Below are 14,023 nucleotides of genomic sequence, written 5' to 3' on the forward strand. Positions count from 1 at the left end.
GTGTGTGTGTGTGTGTGTGTGTGTGTGTGTGTGTGTGTGTGTGTGTGTGTGTGTGTGCACCTCAGTCTCTTGTCTGAGGTAAGAGGGATATGAATCTGGCCAATAGAATAAGAATGGGAGTGACTACTTTGGCTAGAATTTAATGTATATTATGAGAAAAGGTGTTTGATAATGTTGGAAAGTCAGTTTGCATTCAGATTACAGAGAGCCTTTGTCAGTCTAATGGAGTCCCTCTCCTCCCCCTCCCCCCCTTTTTTCTTTTTTGGTAGGCAATAGGGAGCCTTTGAAGTATTTTAAGCCAAAGGAGTAACAAAATCATATCTAGACATGAGGAAGATTAAATTGTAAAAATATATAGATTGGATTTGAGGAAGAAAGTGGAAATTTAAGGACCTGTTAGGATGCTATTACATTACCAGCAGCAGGAGATGATAGGGGGATAAAAACTATCATGGTGACAGGGAGTAGAAAACAATGGATTTCTTGAGACACCTGATTGGATTGGGGGGTGGGAGTAGGATAGAGTTCAAAGATGTCTGAAGTTTCAAGCTTCAGTGACTGGGAAGATGGTTATGGTGCCAACTGAAATGGAAAAACAGAGTAGTATTAAGGAGGGAAATGATATTCCTTTATTTGTACATATTTCTTTAAGTAACTGTGGATTTTTCCCTGTTTTTAAGATGGTATCAAACAAGGTAGCCTTATATTACGGAAATGGAAAGGTGAACCATTGCTCTAGGAATTAAAATAAGTTATACACATAAATGAATGTCGGAGCAGTTTGAATGCATTTGAGAAATCTTTTATTTTTGACATATGATTTATATGCTAGTGCAGTGCAGCTAGATGGTGCAGTAGGTAAAGTGGAGAGCCTGGAGTCAGGAAGACTTCTCTTTCTGAGTTAAAATCTCGTCTGACACTAGCTTTGTGACCCTGGACAAGTCATTTAACCACTTTTGCTTCAGTTTCCTCATCTATAAAATGAGCTGGAGAAGAATGAGGCAAACCTCTCCAGAGTCTTTGCCAAAAAACCCCCAAATGATGGGTTCATGAAGAGTCAGACATGACTGAAAAATGACAGAACCAACTATATGCTGATGTATTCACTTTTATTTTTACTGATGGATTTTGTTTTTACACTATATGGTTTTCACTAGATTTCATCCCTTTCACAGTGGAACCATTCCAAAATGCAAATACTATTTTTAAGACCAAAAAAATGTAAAAGAAAAAGAAGAGGAAAGGGTTCAACACAACTGAAATATTAAAAAAATTGAAAAAGTTAAAAACAAAGCAAAACATGTACAGCGTACATGCAGACATCCTATCTCCTCAAAGGTTGGTTTGAGGATGGCCTCTCATATCCTTTTTTTCAAGTCATACTTGTTCTTTATAATTTTGCAACATTCACTTTTGATTTTTTTGTATGAGGTAGTTTATTACATTTATATTGTTGTCTCTATGTATATTGTTTTCTTGACTCTGCTTAATTCACTCTGCATCAGTTCATGCATATCTTTCCATGCTTCTCTGTAGTCATCTCATGCATCATTTCATATAGCACAGTAATAATAATTACATAACCCGGTTTGTTTTGTCATTTCCCAATCTGTAGGCACCTAATTTGTGTCTAATCTTTTTTCTATCACAAAACATATTACTATTTGTTGTACATGAGGACTTTCTTCTTATCATTGGCTTCCTTGGGTTATAAGCCCCAGTAATGAATATTTCAGAGGCTCTGGACATTTTAGACACTTAATTTGCATACTTCTAAAGTCCTTTCCAAAATGATTATACCAGTTCACAGCTACATCAGCAATGCAGCAATGCTACAACCCTTTCAACATTAATTTTGACATTTTTGTCATTTTCTTAATTTGGAGAATATGAGGTGGAGCTTCAGGGTTGTTTTAATTTACATTTCTCCTAATATTAGTGATTTGTCATTTCATGTCGTAAATATTTTCCAATTTTTTGAGAACTGTTTATTCATAGCCTTTTACCACTTATCTATTGGGGAATAGCTTTTGGTATTACATTTTTTATTAATTGTTTGTGTTTCTTGGATACTAAACCCTCACCAGAAAAACTTGATCCAGAGGTTTTTTTTCCCCACAGTTGACCAATTCCCTTATTGTACTAGGTGGGATTAATTTTGTGCAGAAGCTTTTCTGATTCACATAAAATTATTTATCTTTTGTAATTGCCTCTACCTCATCTTTGATTTAAAATATATCTCCTACATGTAACTGTGAGAGGTATGTATCTGCTTCTCTTCTGTTTTTTTATTATATGATTTTTAATATTAAACTCATATCCATTTAGAATGTGTTTTGGAACGTAGTATAAGGATGGTGTAAGTTGTTGGTCTAAGTTAAGCCTAATTCTGCTAGATCGCTTTTCGTTTTTTCCAGTCTAGTCTATTCCATTGATCTGCTTCTCCATTTTTTAACCCGTACCAGATGGTGTTGATGATTGCTACTTTAAAATAGAGTTTGATGCCTGGAAGTACCACTCTTCTCCCTTAGTTACTACCTCTTGTCATATTCTAGATATTTTGTTTTTTCCAGATGTAATTTTTTTTACTATTTTGTCAAGTTTTATAAGGCACCCCCTTGATTATTAAATTGTATTATCATTAAAAGTATAAATTAACTTTGGCAGTATTGTCATTTTATATTATATTGGCATGGCCCTGCCTTGAGCACTAAATATTCCTTCAGCTATATAACTTGTTATTTATTTCTTTAAGCAACACTTTGTAATTGAATCTATACAAGTCTTTTGATAGATTGATCCAGCTTGATGGGTAGGTCACAATCTTTATCTGTCTTAGTTTCATCTGTAAAATGAGGATAATAATAGCACCTCCCTCACAAGATTTTTGTAAGGATCAAATGAAATAACGATTGTGAAGTGCTTAGCCCCATGCCTGGAACATAGTAAACACCATATAAATGTTAACTATTATTATTATTGTTCTCCAAATGCTTTGTGTATTTTGTAGTTATTTGGAATGGTGTTTTCTTTTCTACTATTATGTCTTGAATTTTGTTACTGTTATATAGAAATGCAATTGATTTTTGAGGATTTATTTTGTAGCCTGCAATTTTGCTGAGGCTATTGTCTCAATAGTATCTTTGCTGATTCCCTAGGATTTTCCAATTATGCCATCCTATCATCAGGAAATAGGAATAATTTTATCCCTTCTTTACCTGTCATTATGTTTCTAATTTCTGTCTTTTGTCTTATTGCTGTTTCTGGCATTTTCTGAGATATATCAGATAATACAATGGAGATTTAGCAAACTTGATTTACTCTCATATTATTTGTTGTAAAAATTTCTAATGTATTGTATATGATGCTTGTTTTTGATTTGTTAGATGCTTCTTATGATATTAAAAAGGACTTTTCTCTACCTATACTTTATAGAATTTTTAGCATAAATGACTATTGTCCTTTGTCAAAGACTTTTTTTCTGCATCTATTTAGATAATCGTACGGTTTTGGATATTTTTGTTTTTAATGTTAATGATGTTGATTGTTTTCCCTTTAAACCATCGCATTCCTATTACAAATCCAACTTGGTCATATGAATAATCACATAATGAATGTGATTGGATAAATCACAGTAGTCTGACAGAATTTTGTTGAAAATTTTTGAATTGATTTTCATTGGCAATATTGGTCTATAGTTTTCCTTATTTATTTTGTCCTTCTGTGGTTTAGGTAATAGGACTGTATTTATCTCATGAAACGATTTTGGTAACATGCTTTTCCTTCTCAGTTTTTGAAAATGTTTTGTGTAATACAACTACTAAATGTTTTTCAGCTAAATATTCTCAAAGTAAAAATAGTCTGATAACTCAATTACATTTATGCCGCCTTGGAACTCTAGATCACACAATATTATTTTTCATAGTATCACAGAAATGGAGGCAAGACCTTGAAAAATGATTAGACAGCTAGTTCACTTTTAGGCATAGCTATCCCAGAAAGACAGCCTTTTCTGTCTCTCTATTCTCCTTCTGACTTCTATTTCGTCCCTCATACATCCATCCGTGAAGAAAAATATAATTTTTTATCTCTTTCCCATATTTAATAACTATCACTCTTAAGTCAGGGAGTGTATTGAGAGTACAAACACACACATGTATGTATATATGTATATGGAGGAGGGGGATTTTCTCCTCCAATTTGAGGAAAAGATTTGTTTTCAGTCTTAAAATACATATTTGAAATGCTGGCATAGGTAGTACATGTCCATAAAAATTTATTTCATTATATAATTCTATTCTGTTTTACTCATATAGTATGTTTGAGGGACATTTTGAAGTTCCCCATGATCTGAGCTCTTACATATTTATTGTTGATTGCCAATATTTTCTTTTTGAATTCAGTCACATGGTATCACTTTTTCAGATACAAGTTCTCTGTGCTAGAATACAATAAAATTTTAAACATGACTGTATTTTTTTCCTCATACATTAACACAATTTTCTCTGTGTTTTCAGCTTAGCGAGAAAACTGATCAAGAATATTACAGTTTGGATGACATGTTTGTCTCAGAAGCAGCCAAGAAGGAATGTTTTGGTGGTGATGAGGAGAAACAGAAAAAAAAAGCAATCTCAGAGCATCAGAAGCTTGCTGCACAAATGGAGAAGTGTCCATATTGCTTTGATAGTTCTCAGCTCCTCAAACACCTTATTATCGCAATAGGTGTTAAGGTATGAAAACAGAAAACTTGCTGAGTCAGAAAAAAGGTTTTTTGATATTTCATAGTTTTGCATTTTATTCCATTTCTTCAACAGAAATTGAGAAGTTAGGGAGAAATGTGGATTTTGTGGGAAAGACAACTATTATAAAACTGTCTTTGAGAAGCTTACAGGACATCCACTTTGAAATGTCTATTAGGCAATTATATCTATGTTATATACAATTAGAATCTGGAAGCAGAACTAACGCTGGATATATAGATTATATATCTTTTGATTTTATCTGCTGTTGTGGTAATTGAATCCATGTGAGCTGTTGTTCAGTCGTTTAAATTGTGTATGACTCTTTGTGACCCCATTTGAGGTTTTCATGGCAAAGATACTAGATTGCTTTGCCAACTCCTCCAGCTCATTTTACAGATGAGGAAACTGAGGCAAACAGGGTTAAGTGACTTGGCCAGGGTCACAAAACTAACTAGTAAGTGGCCGAGGACAGATTTGAACCCAGGAAAATTAATCTTCCCGGACTCTGGGCCTGGCACTCTACTGTGCCACCCATTTGAGCTGAAGGGGGCACAAAAATGGTAACAAGAGAAGAGGTACTAGGACAGAAGTTTAGGCATATCCTTCATTAGGGGGTGGCTATGAATAATGATCCAGAAAAGGAAACTGAGAAGAAACAGTCAAACAGGTTACAGGAGAATTGAGAGAGGAGCAGTATCACCGAATCAGAATCAGAGAGCAGAAAGACTGTCTAGGAAAAGAAGGTGATTAATAGCATCAAATGCTGCAGAAGAGGTCAAGAAGGATGAGAGAAAACAAAAGTTATATTTGCCAAGTAAGAGATTGTTGGTAATTTAGGAGTGAAGAATTTCAGTTGAATGATGAGATTGAAAGGCACATTATAAGCAGTTGAGGAATGAAGGGAAGAAGTAAGAACAGTGAGTATAGAGAGTTTTCTATGAGTTTGGCTGTGAAGTGGAGGAGAGATAGATAATTAGAGGGGAAGGTAGGGTTAAGTAAGGGATTTTTAAGAATGGTCCAAGGAATGAGACAAATTGGGAGAGATTGAAGAATGTATGTGTGTGAGAGAAAGACAGAGACAGAAACAGAGAGAGAGAGAGAGAGAGAGAGAGAGAGAGAGAGAGAGAGAGAGAGAGATATACTAGTGGCACATGAACATAGGTGGGGAAAAGAAGGAGATGATTGTATTGCCAGTCTTTCAAGAGAAAATGAGAAGGGATGGAATCGTTTGTACAAGTAGAGGGATTAGCCATGTGGAACAGACAGGCCATCTCTTCCTTAGAGGCTGGAATAAAGGAGGACAAAATGGAGGATGATGTCAAAGAATTTTGAGATGTTGTAGAGCATTATAGAAGAAGTAATTCAGAGTGAGTTGTCTCTAGGGGGTGGTGTGGGAAGCCTGAAGAGGGAGAGATTTGGAACAGGTACTATGTAAAGTTTGTTAGAGAATCAGTTAAGAGGAATAGCATCATTGCCTTGATGCCCTGGTAGCCTAGTTAAGACAGTAGATAGTAATATTTGACTGACATAAAGATCAGTTTGACATATTTTTCTCCCAATTGAATCCAATACTTCAGCATTTGAAGTAAATTGCATTTGGAATTGTGCTTAAAAAGTGACTAAAATTTCTGTATGCTTTAATCCAGATATTTCATTGTTGGCACGTACTTCAAAAAGGTAAAAGACAGAAAGGTCCCATATACTCCAAAGTATTCATTGGAGAACTTTGTATGGTATCAAAGAACTAGAAACAAAAGTAGATACACTTTAATTGGGAAGTGACTAAACAGTGGCACTTTGGGTAAGGGAGTTGGAAAGGCATATATTTTGAATTAAATATAATATAAAATCAAAAGATGTCAATTTAAAAATGAAAATAAATTGTAGTAACTTTTAATTATCATAACTTAATTTTTTTCTTTCTCTAGGTTTACTTATGCTTGCCCAATTGTCAGTCACTTACTGAAGGGCATTGCCTGATAGTCCCATTGCAGCATCATACAGCAGCTACTGTACTGGATGAAGACATTTGGGAGGAAATCCAGGTTAGTTATATCCTAGTTATAGCTGCTAAATAACTCCTTTAAAAATTGTAAAATCAGTTCAGAAAAGTAGACTTTTTATTAGAATAGCTTTTTTTGTGAATTTACAACTTACATGTATTTTTAGCAATATTTAGTAATAATTTGTGCTCTGCTCCAATATTAACTCCTATACAGTGTGATGTAAAGAGTGCTGAATAGGGGTGGCCAGGTAGCACAGCGAGTAAGAGCACTGGCTCCAGTGTTGGAATGACCTGGAGATCGAATCCTGGGCTCAGACACTTAGCACCTACCCAGAAACACCTGGCCATGTAACCTTGAGCAAGTTACTTAACCTCAATTGCTTATGGGTGGCCAGGTGGCTCAGCGAGTAAGAACACCGGCTCCAGTGTCGGGATGACCTGGATCAAATCCAGGTTCAGATTCTCAGCACCACACCCAGAAATAACTGGCCGTGTAACCTTGAGCAAGTTACTTAACCCTGATTGCTTTAAAAAAAAAAAAAGTGCTGAACACAGGAGAGACATAAATTCTAATCCTACTCCCAACATTTGCTAATTATGTAATCATATTAATTATATTCCTTTTAAAATTTTGGTTTTTAAAACTCTCTAAAATAATACCAACAGTACCTGTCTTACAGGTTTGTTATAAAGTTGTAAAAAGATAATGTATAGCAGTTTGTAAAACTTAAACACCATCTAAATGTCAGATATTATTACTATAGGATTTAGATTAGATAAGAAATCATCTAGTCAACTCCTTCATTTTATAGATGAGGAAATTGAGTCACAGAGATGAAGTGTCACACATTAAGTGTCTGGTGAAGTGTCTGGTGTCACACACTAAGTAATAGATGTGACCTATTTTGCTGTCTATGAAATCATTTATTTGAAAAAAAAAAGTAATGTTTATTAAATAAAATAATGACAAGCTCAACATTTTGTTCAGAAAATGTGGATTTAGAGCATTTAGTTTTATATTTGACCAATATATGTTAAGTATCCATTTACTTTTTACTTTTGCTATTTTCTCCATTTAAATAATTTTTCCTTCATAGCACCTATTATAGAAAGAAATGTGAATCCTAGAGAGTGAACAGGCAATCACAATGTCATGAGACTTATATGAAAACCATATATATGAAAAAATGTTTATTTCAAGAGGAATGAATGTGCATGTGGAACCCAAAGGGTTCCCAAGTTCTTATAGAAATTTACATTTTTATAATAGCAGAACAAAGGAAGGAGGGGATACCAGGAGGGAGTGTGACATAGGAGGGGGCATGGTGTAGCAAAGGTGGGGAAAAAAGACACTTCTCACTTTTGCCTTAGAAAGTACTAGACTGTGAAGATAGGAGGGTCCGCTTACCTGCAAAAGACCCTAACTGCACAAGCACTTATCCCAGCCTGGCACAGACTGGTTGGTGCCTGTCTTGCCTCCAAAGGACACACAGGGAGTCCGACTTGGGATGCAACAACAGATTACGTAAGCTCAGGGAGAGCTTTGTCTTTGACACGGGCAGGGCCTCTTGCATGCTCTGGGTCCTGTGTTTCTGGAAAATATGGCAACTTGAAAAGACAAGTTCAGAGGACCCCTTAACAGCCCTTAATAAGAGTCAGTAGATGGTGTCCCTAGGACTTAGGAGATCTAATTCTGGGTTCAGTTTTGCCACTGAATTTCCACGTGAATTTAAGTTAAATTCTTGTGCTTTTGTGCCCTAGCTTCCTCATCTATAAATTATAATAATAATTAGTGCCTTGGGAATATATATTGGGAAGATAAATAATATGACAGTATTTCACTAATATGCAATTATGTTGGTTGTATGGTCACTTTCTGCAATTTATATTGACTCACATATAGTCTCCAAATCCTTGGTTCAAATTAAGAACTACAAGCAAGGGGAAATGTGCTGAATTGGGTTAGGGGAAAAATGTAAATGAATATTTTCCTGTTTAGGCATTAGACTTGCTAGAAAACAAAAGTAGATGAGAAGAAATTAATTAGAAGAAAGAGGTATTGTTAATAGAGATATGCAATCTGCATTAAAGCTCTTTAGAAGAAAAACAATAGAATTATGCTCAAATATTAATATTTTAATAGAGAAAGGAATTTATATCCATTAACTCTGATTTCTAATTAATTTATATTCTGCATTAAATGAAAAATGACGCAGTTGGAGTTTTAGCCTTTGACTGCAAGATGTTTCATTGCTGTGTATTCTGAGTATGGTTTTGTTCCTTATATTTGTAGATAAGATACAGAAAATTTTAGGACATTTCAGAAAGCTATAACATTTGTGATCATTATTAAAAAATACAGTTTATGAAGAACTGTCTTAAAAAAGATTAGATCATAGATTTTTAGCTGGAAGGGATCTTAGATGCTATTGAAGCTAGTTACCTCATTTTACAGATATAAGAAACTGAGACCTAGAGAGATTACCACTAATAAATGTCTGAGGTGGGATTTGAGCCCAAGTCTTGTGCAGTATATGTGTATGTAAAAAAGTAAAATGTCTCTGTCCTCGTGAAGTTTTAGCTCTTTGGGAAATCAGTCAGCAGGCTTTCATTAAGTGCTAGGAATTATTATTATGCAAGGTGTTCCAATACCAAAAAACAAAAGAAACAAACATCTTCTCATTGGAAGAGTTGACAAGTACATATGTTATGTACAGAATAAAATATTCAAAATAAACACGAAGTAGTTAAGTACCTGTACAATTGAGAGCAGGCAGGGCTGCTTAGAGCCTTAGGCAAGGATTCACAAAGTCACTGGTTCTGCAGCTGCATCTTAAAAGGAGAGGATTTCTGTGAAGCTCAGGCAAGGAAAGAGAGTAGTATTCCTGGCCTGGGATATGAGATAGTGGATAGTCACAGAGAGAGGAAATAAGTGCAAATAACAGAGTGGGCTGGATAACTTTATGTTAGAGAATATGGTAATTGCTAAATTGGAAATGGATGAATGAAGAGACCTTTTTTATTAAGTATTTACTGTCTGCCCAGCTTTGTGCCAAGTAATGGGGATGCAATACAAAAGAAAGACAGGATTTGTCCTTGAGGAGCTAACAGTCTCATAGGGGAAAATAGCACATAAAGTTGTAGGGGATTTTGGACTGGTAAATCCCAGGGACAGTGAGTGGAATCATAGGGCAATTTATTGATCTTCTCTAGAATAAATGTTGATTGGATTACTTTTCCTAGAGCTAGGGGGAGGCAAGAATGGGGGGGATGGGGTTGGAATAGCATTCTTATGATCAAATGGCTGTAATTTGGTGGGTCTGGACAATCTAAACTCTCACTAGTCAAGACGACTGAATCCCAGTGTGAACTGGGCGGAGGCTAGTAGGCATAATTTGAAGATGGTTGAAGAGCAGCAGAAGGGAATTTAAAATGGTCTTCAGATATATTCAGTTCATTAAACTTATATTTAATATGTGCTATATGCAAAGTACTGTTGTTAAGCATTAAGGGTACAGAGATGAAAAAAATGAAGTTCTAACCTCCAAGTAATTTTTAGTCTTGGGAGAGGAGGTCTTTATTTGAAGAATCATATTAGGTAGATTCTACTATTTTTCTTTAAGGAGGATTTTAGTTTATGTACAATGTTGAAATCATATAAAACATTGTATAAAATTTTTAAACTATAGAAATAAGAGATTTTTAAAAAATTTATGTGATATAACAGGATAGCTAAAAGTATTACTGAAATAATAGAAGTTAAAATAAATAAACAGATAAACAAACAAATAAATATATGCAGGGTGCCTGGCACGACTAGTTACTATAGTTAAGCAACAAATTGAACTTTGAAATTACAGGAATCTGAGGCAAAAGGGGGAAGAAAGTTGGTTCCAGAGGTGCCATTATCTGATAAATCTGAAGGGTAAAAATAACTTGAGGAGATGCTTTTTCTAGGCTTTCAACATTAGGAATTTTTGGTATGAATCTCATGTAGGAGAAATGGAGTAGCATCATAGACAAATGTCTATATTATGTGTCTGAGAGAAAAAATTGGCAATAAAACATTAGAAAAGACAGAAATCACAACAAACAAATTGATTTGACATAAAATTTGAGGATCTGTAGACATCAGTATAGATCACTGTGCAAAGTATCTTAATTGGAGATTATAAATATAGTTATTCCTCTGGAACTAGGTATTTTACCCAGTGGAATGAGAGTGAATTAAATGACCTTAAGATTTTTGCTCTACAATTCCGTTCACTGAAAGGAAAATACACATGATAGTTATAGAATAGGAAGTCTAGAAAAGGGAAAAAAAAACCCCAAGTTAAAGTTATTTGAAGATAGAGAAGGAACTTTTTGGGAGGCATATACATATTTAATTGTTGTTTTATCTTTTTCTACTAGGGTGGTTTTTAAAATTAATTTCCTTACTGGTTTTAAAGTTCAGATTTTTCGCTTCATAACACTGCCTTTTCAACCAAGGGCTTATTTTTGTTCCTAACTCTAAAAGAGACTGAAAGACACAGCATGGGTAAAATTGCTGCTGAGTTATTTCAAGACCACATAATGACCAAAAAAAAAAAAATCACAAGGGAAGAAAATTTTTGTTATCTAAATGCTTGACAACTGAATAGGAGGCTCATGTATCCCTCTATTGAAAATGTGAAAATTGTGAGACTTGAAAAGGGACTCTGTACTAATCATTTCTGCATGCTGATATAGAGATGATAAAGTAGCAATAGAAAGGGAAATTTTGGCTGGACTTTATGGATTTCAGTCTCTTATTGAAACTATTTGAAGTTTTCCATTGTCAGAATTAAAGGGCAGCTTTTTTTTTTTTTAAGGCACCCACAGCCAAGCAAGTAAAAGGATATGGACAAATGATTTTGATATGAAAATTTGGGTTTTTTTTTTCCAATAGTGGATTCTAGTGCCAGTAAGTAATTAAGGCAGATATGACTCAGTGTGAAAAGATTACTTCATAGAATGATTTTGGAGCTTTTCTGGAGGATGGTGGGGTGGGGTGGTGTGAGAGAAATTTTATTTGAAGAAATAATATGTCAGAGGACCAAGTAATGGTTATATAGATATATAAAAGGAACTTTAGAGGCAATCTTGTCTAACCCCCACATTTTATGGAAGAGGAATTTGGACCCAGAGAAGATAAATGCCTTCCCTTGGGTACAAAGCTATGAAATTGCTGAGCTAAGATTTAAATCCAGGTTTTCTAACTCTAGATCTAACATTTTTTCCATGCAGAAAAAAATGAAGTTATTGTAGGAACATGAAAGGTGTTTTGTTCTTATCCCTGCCATTTCCTAGCATGACCTAGTCAATCACTTTAAATGTGCTTGCTCATCTCTACTACAAGGATAAGAATATTGATCTTGCATATCTCACAGAATCTTTATGAGACTCAGTGAAGATGATGTGTATCACTTTATTCTGAAACTAAGATGTTCAATAACAGTAATAAAAAAAAAACCTTATTAAGTCCTTGCTATGGATAAGACAATGTGCTACATGCTGAGGATATAACAACAAAAATGGAATTATCTGTCTTCCATGGGCTTATGTTACATTCTGTGGAGGGTGCTGAGATATAAGACAAGGTAAATTGAGGAAAGAGAGAATGCTGGCAATTGGAGCATATTGCAAGGTTTTGTGTAGGAGATGGTACATAGCTAGGAAGCAAAGAATTCTAAGAAGCAGGTGTGGAGGGAAAAAATTTCAAATATAGGGAACAGACGTGTGTAGCTATAGAGAGGGAGGATGGTACGAATTTAGGGAGCAACAGGTAGTCCAATTTGATTGTGGGTGGAATTATGGAAGGCCAGGTTGAGGAGTTTATATTTTGTTCCAGCAGCGAGAACAGTAGGAAAGTTTTAAGGGGGAATATATTTTGAGGGAAAAGAAATTTGGTTTTAGACATATTGGGTTGAATAATGGGAGACTGGCTATATGGATTTAAGAGTTATATTCATACAGATAATAAATGAACCTCCTGGGATCTAAAGAAGTCACCAAGAGTGAGAGTGTGGAAAGAAGAGGTCCCAGGGCAGAATTTGGGATATCCATACCAAGTGGAGGGAAGCCCAGGGGGTAGAGGGAATTGAACGATTATCCAGGAAAAAGGTATAGCATAGCTGACAATGTTGTAAATTGTGTAAGAGAGATCAGGAAGAATGAAGTGTGGGAAAAGAACATCAGATTTAGTTGTTAAAATAAAATTAGTAATCTGAGGAGGGCAGTTTCAATTGAGTAGCAAGATTACAAGGAGTTAAGTGAGTAGGAGGTCAGAGAGGAAAGCAATAAAGGTAGATGGCATTTAGAGTTTGACTCTGAAAGGAGTGCACAGGATAATAGCTTGAGGGGATGATAGAATCAAGTGAAGATTTATATTTATGGATGAAGGAGAACTTGGGCATCTTTGTTAGCAGCATGGAAGGAGTCAGTAGATAAAAAGAAATGACAATATGACAAAGACTAACAAGGAGTGTGGCCAACGAGATAGAGGCCTAAACATTTTCTCCAATCCTTACAACCTCTTAAACCTCTTCAAAATAGAAATTTATGCAAGAGATAAAGCAGTATTTCAGCTGTCTCCATTGTCTAGGACATCAAGTAACAACTCAAACTACCAGCAGAGAAGACTAATTCTTAATCCCTAACTTGCTCATCTGGCACCTTATTGCCTTCCTTGAGAGCAGGTCTGCACATACAGACCCACAGACTTGCAACAGAACATAACTCTAACATTTCCCAACTTGATCAAGGAAAACCAAAAAGCAAAAACTCATTTTACCTGGGACAGTAGTGGAATGGTACTCTGTGTCACAATGGAGCTCAGTCTTAGAAGAGAGGAACAGAGGGAGCTAGAATAGGACATGTATGTGTGGCCCTCTGCACACTGAGGAAAAAAAACAGCATTCAACTGGGACTATTTTTGTCCCCTGAGAAGTCACTTAGAAAAGAGACTAAGGCTACTAAAATGAGAATTTCCCAGTGTGAAAAGAGGCTTTGAAGCCATCTCCCCAAGAAAAGCTAAAAGAGGAAAGAGTCAGAAAATGAGTAATAGGGAAAATAAGGAGAAAACAACTGAAATGAACAGAGGTCTCAGGTAGAAGAAAATTCAATTAAAAACCTTGAGAATAAGCAGGTAAACCCACAGCTAAGATATCAATCATATAAGAAAATAAGTCCTCCAGGTCAACTGAAAGAATCTAGACATCTATGAATAAATATCATAAGATGAGGGACATTGAAT

General features: G+C 35.2%; 1 protein-coding gene across 1 annotated transcript in view; it reads left to right on the top strand.

The window, feature by feature from the left end:
• The window catches only part of CWF19L2 (CWF19 like cell cycle control factor 2), a 158,895-nt gene that overhangs the window by 108,445 nt on the left and 36,427 nt on the right, over positions 1 to 14,023 (top strand). The window contains exons 13-14 of the mRNA XM_069080361.1: positions 4,518 to 4,730; positions 6,671 to 6,787. Of these exons, the coding sequence (XP_068936462.1) occupies positions 4,518 to 4,730; positions 6,671 to 6,787 (330 nt within the window). The remainder of the gene's footprint in view (positions 1 to 4,517; positions 4,731 to 6,670; positions 6,788 to 14,023) is intronic.

This window comes from Petaurus breviceps, unplaced genomic scaffold, assembly GCF_028583685.1.
Source record: "Petaurus breviceps papuanus isolate PSGF00001 unplaced genomic scaffold, PetGlider_PUasm1.0 91133, whole genome shotgun sequence".
Lineage (NCBI taxonomy): Eukaryota > Metazoa > Chordata > Mammalia > Diprotodontia > Petauridae > Petaurus > Petaurus breviceps.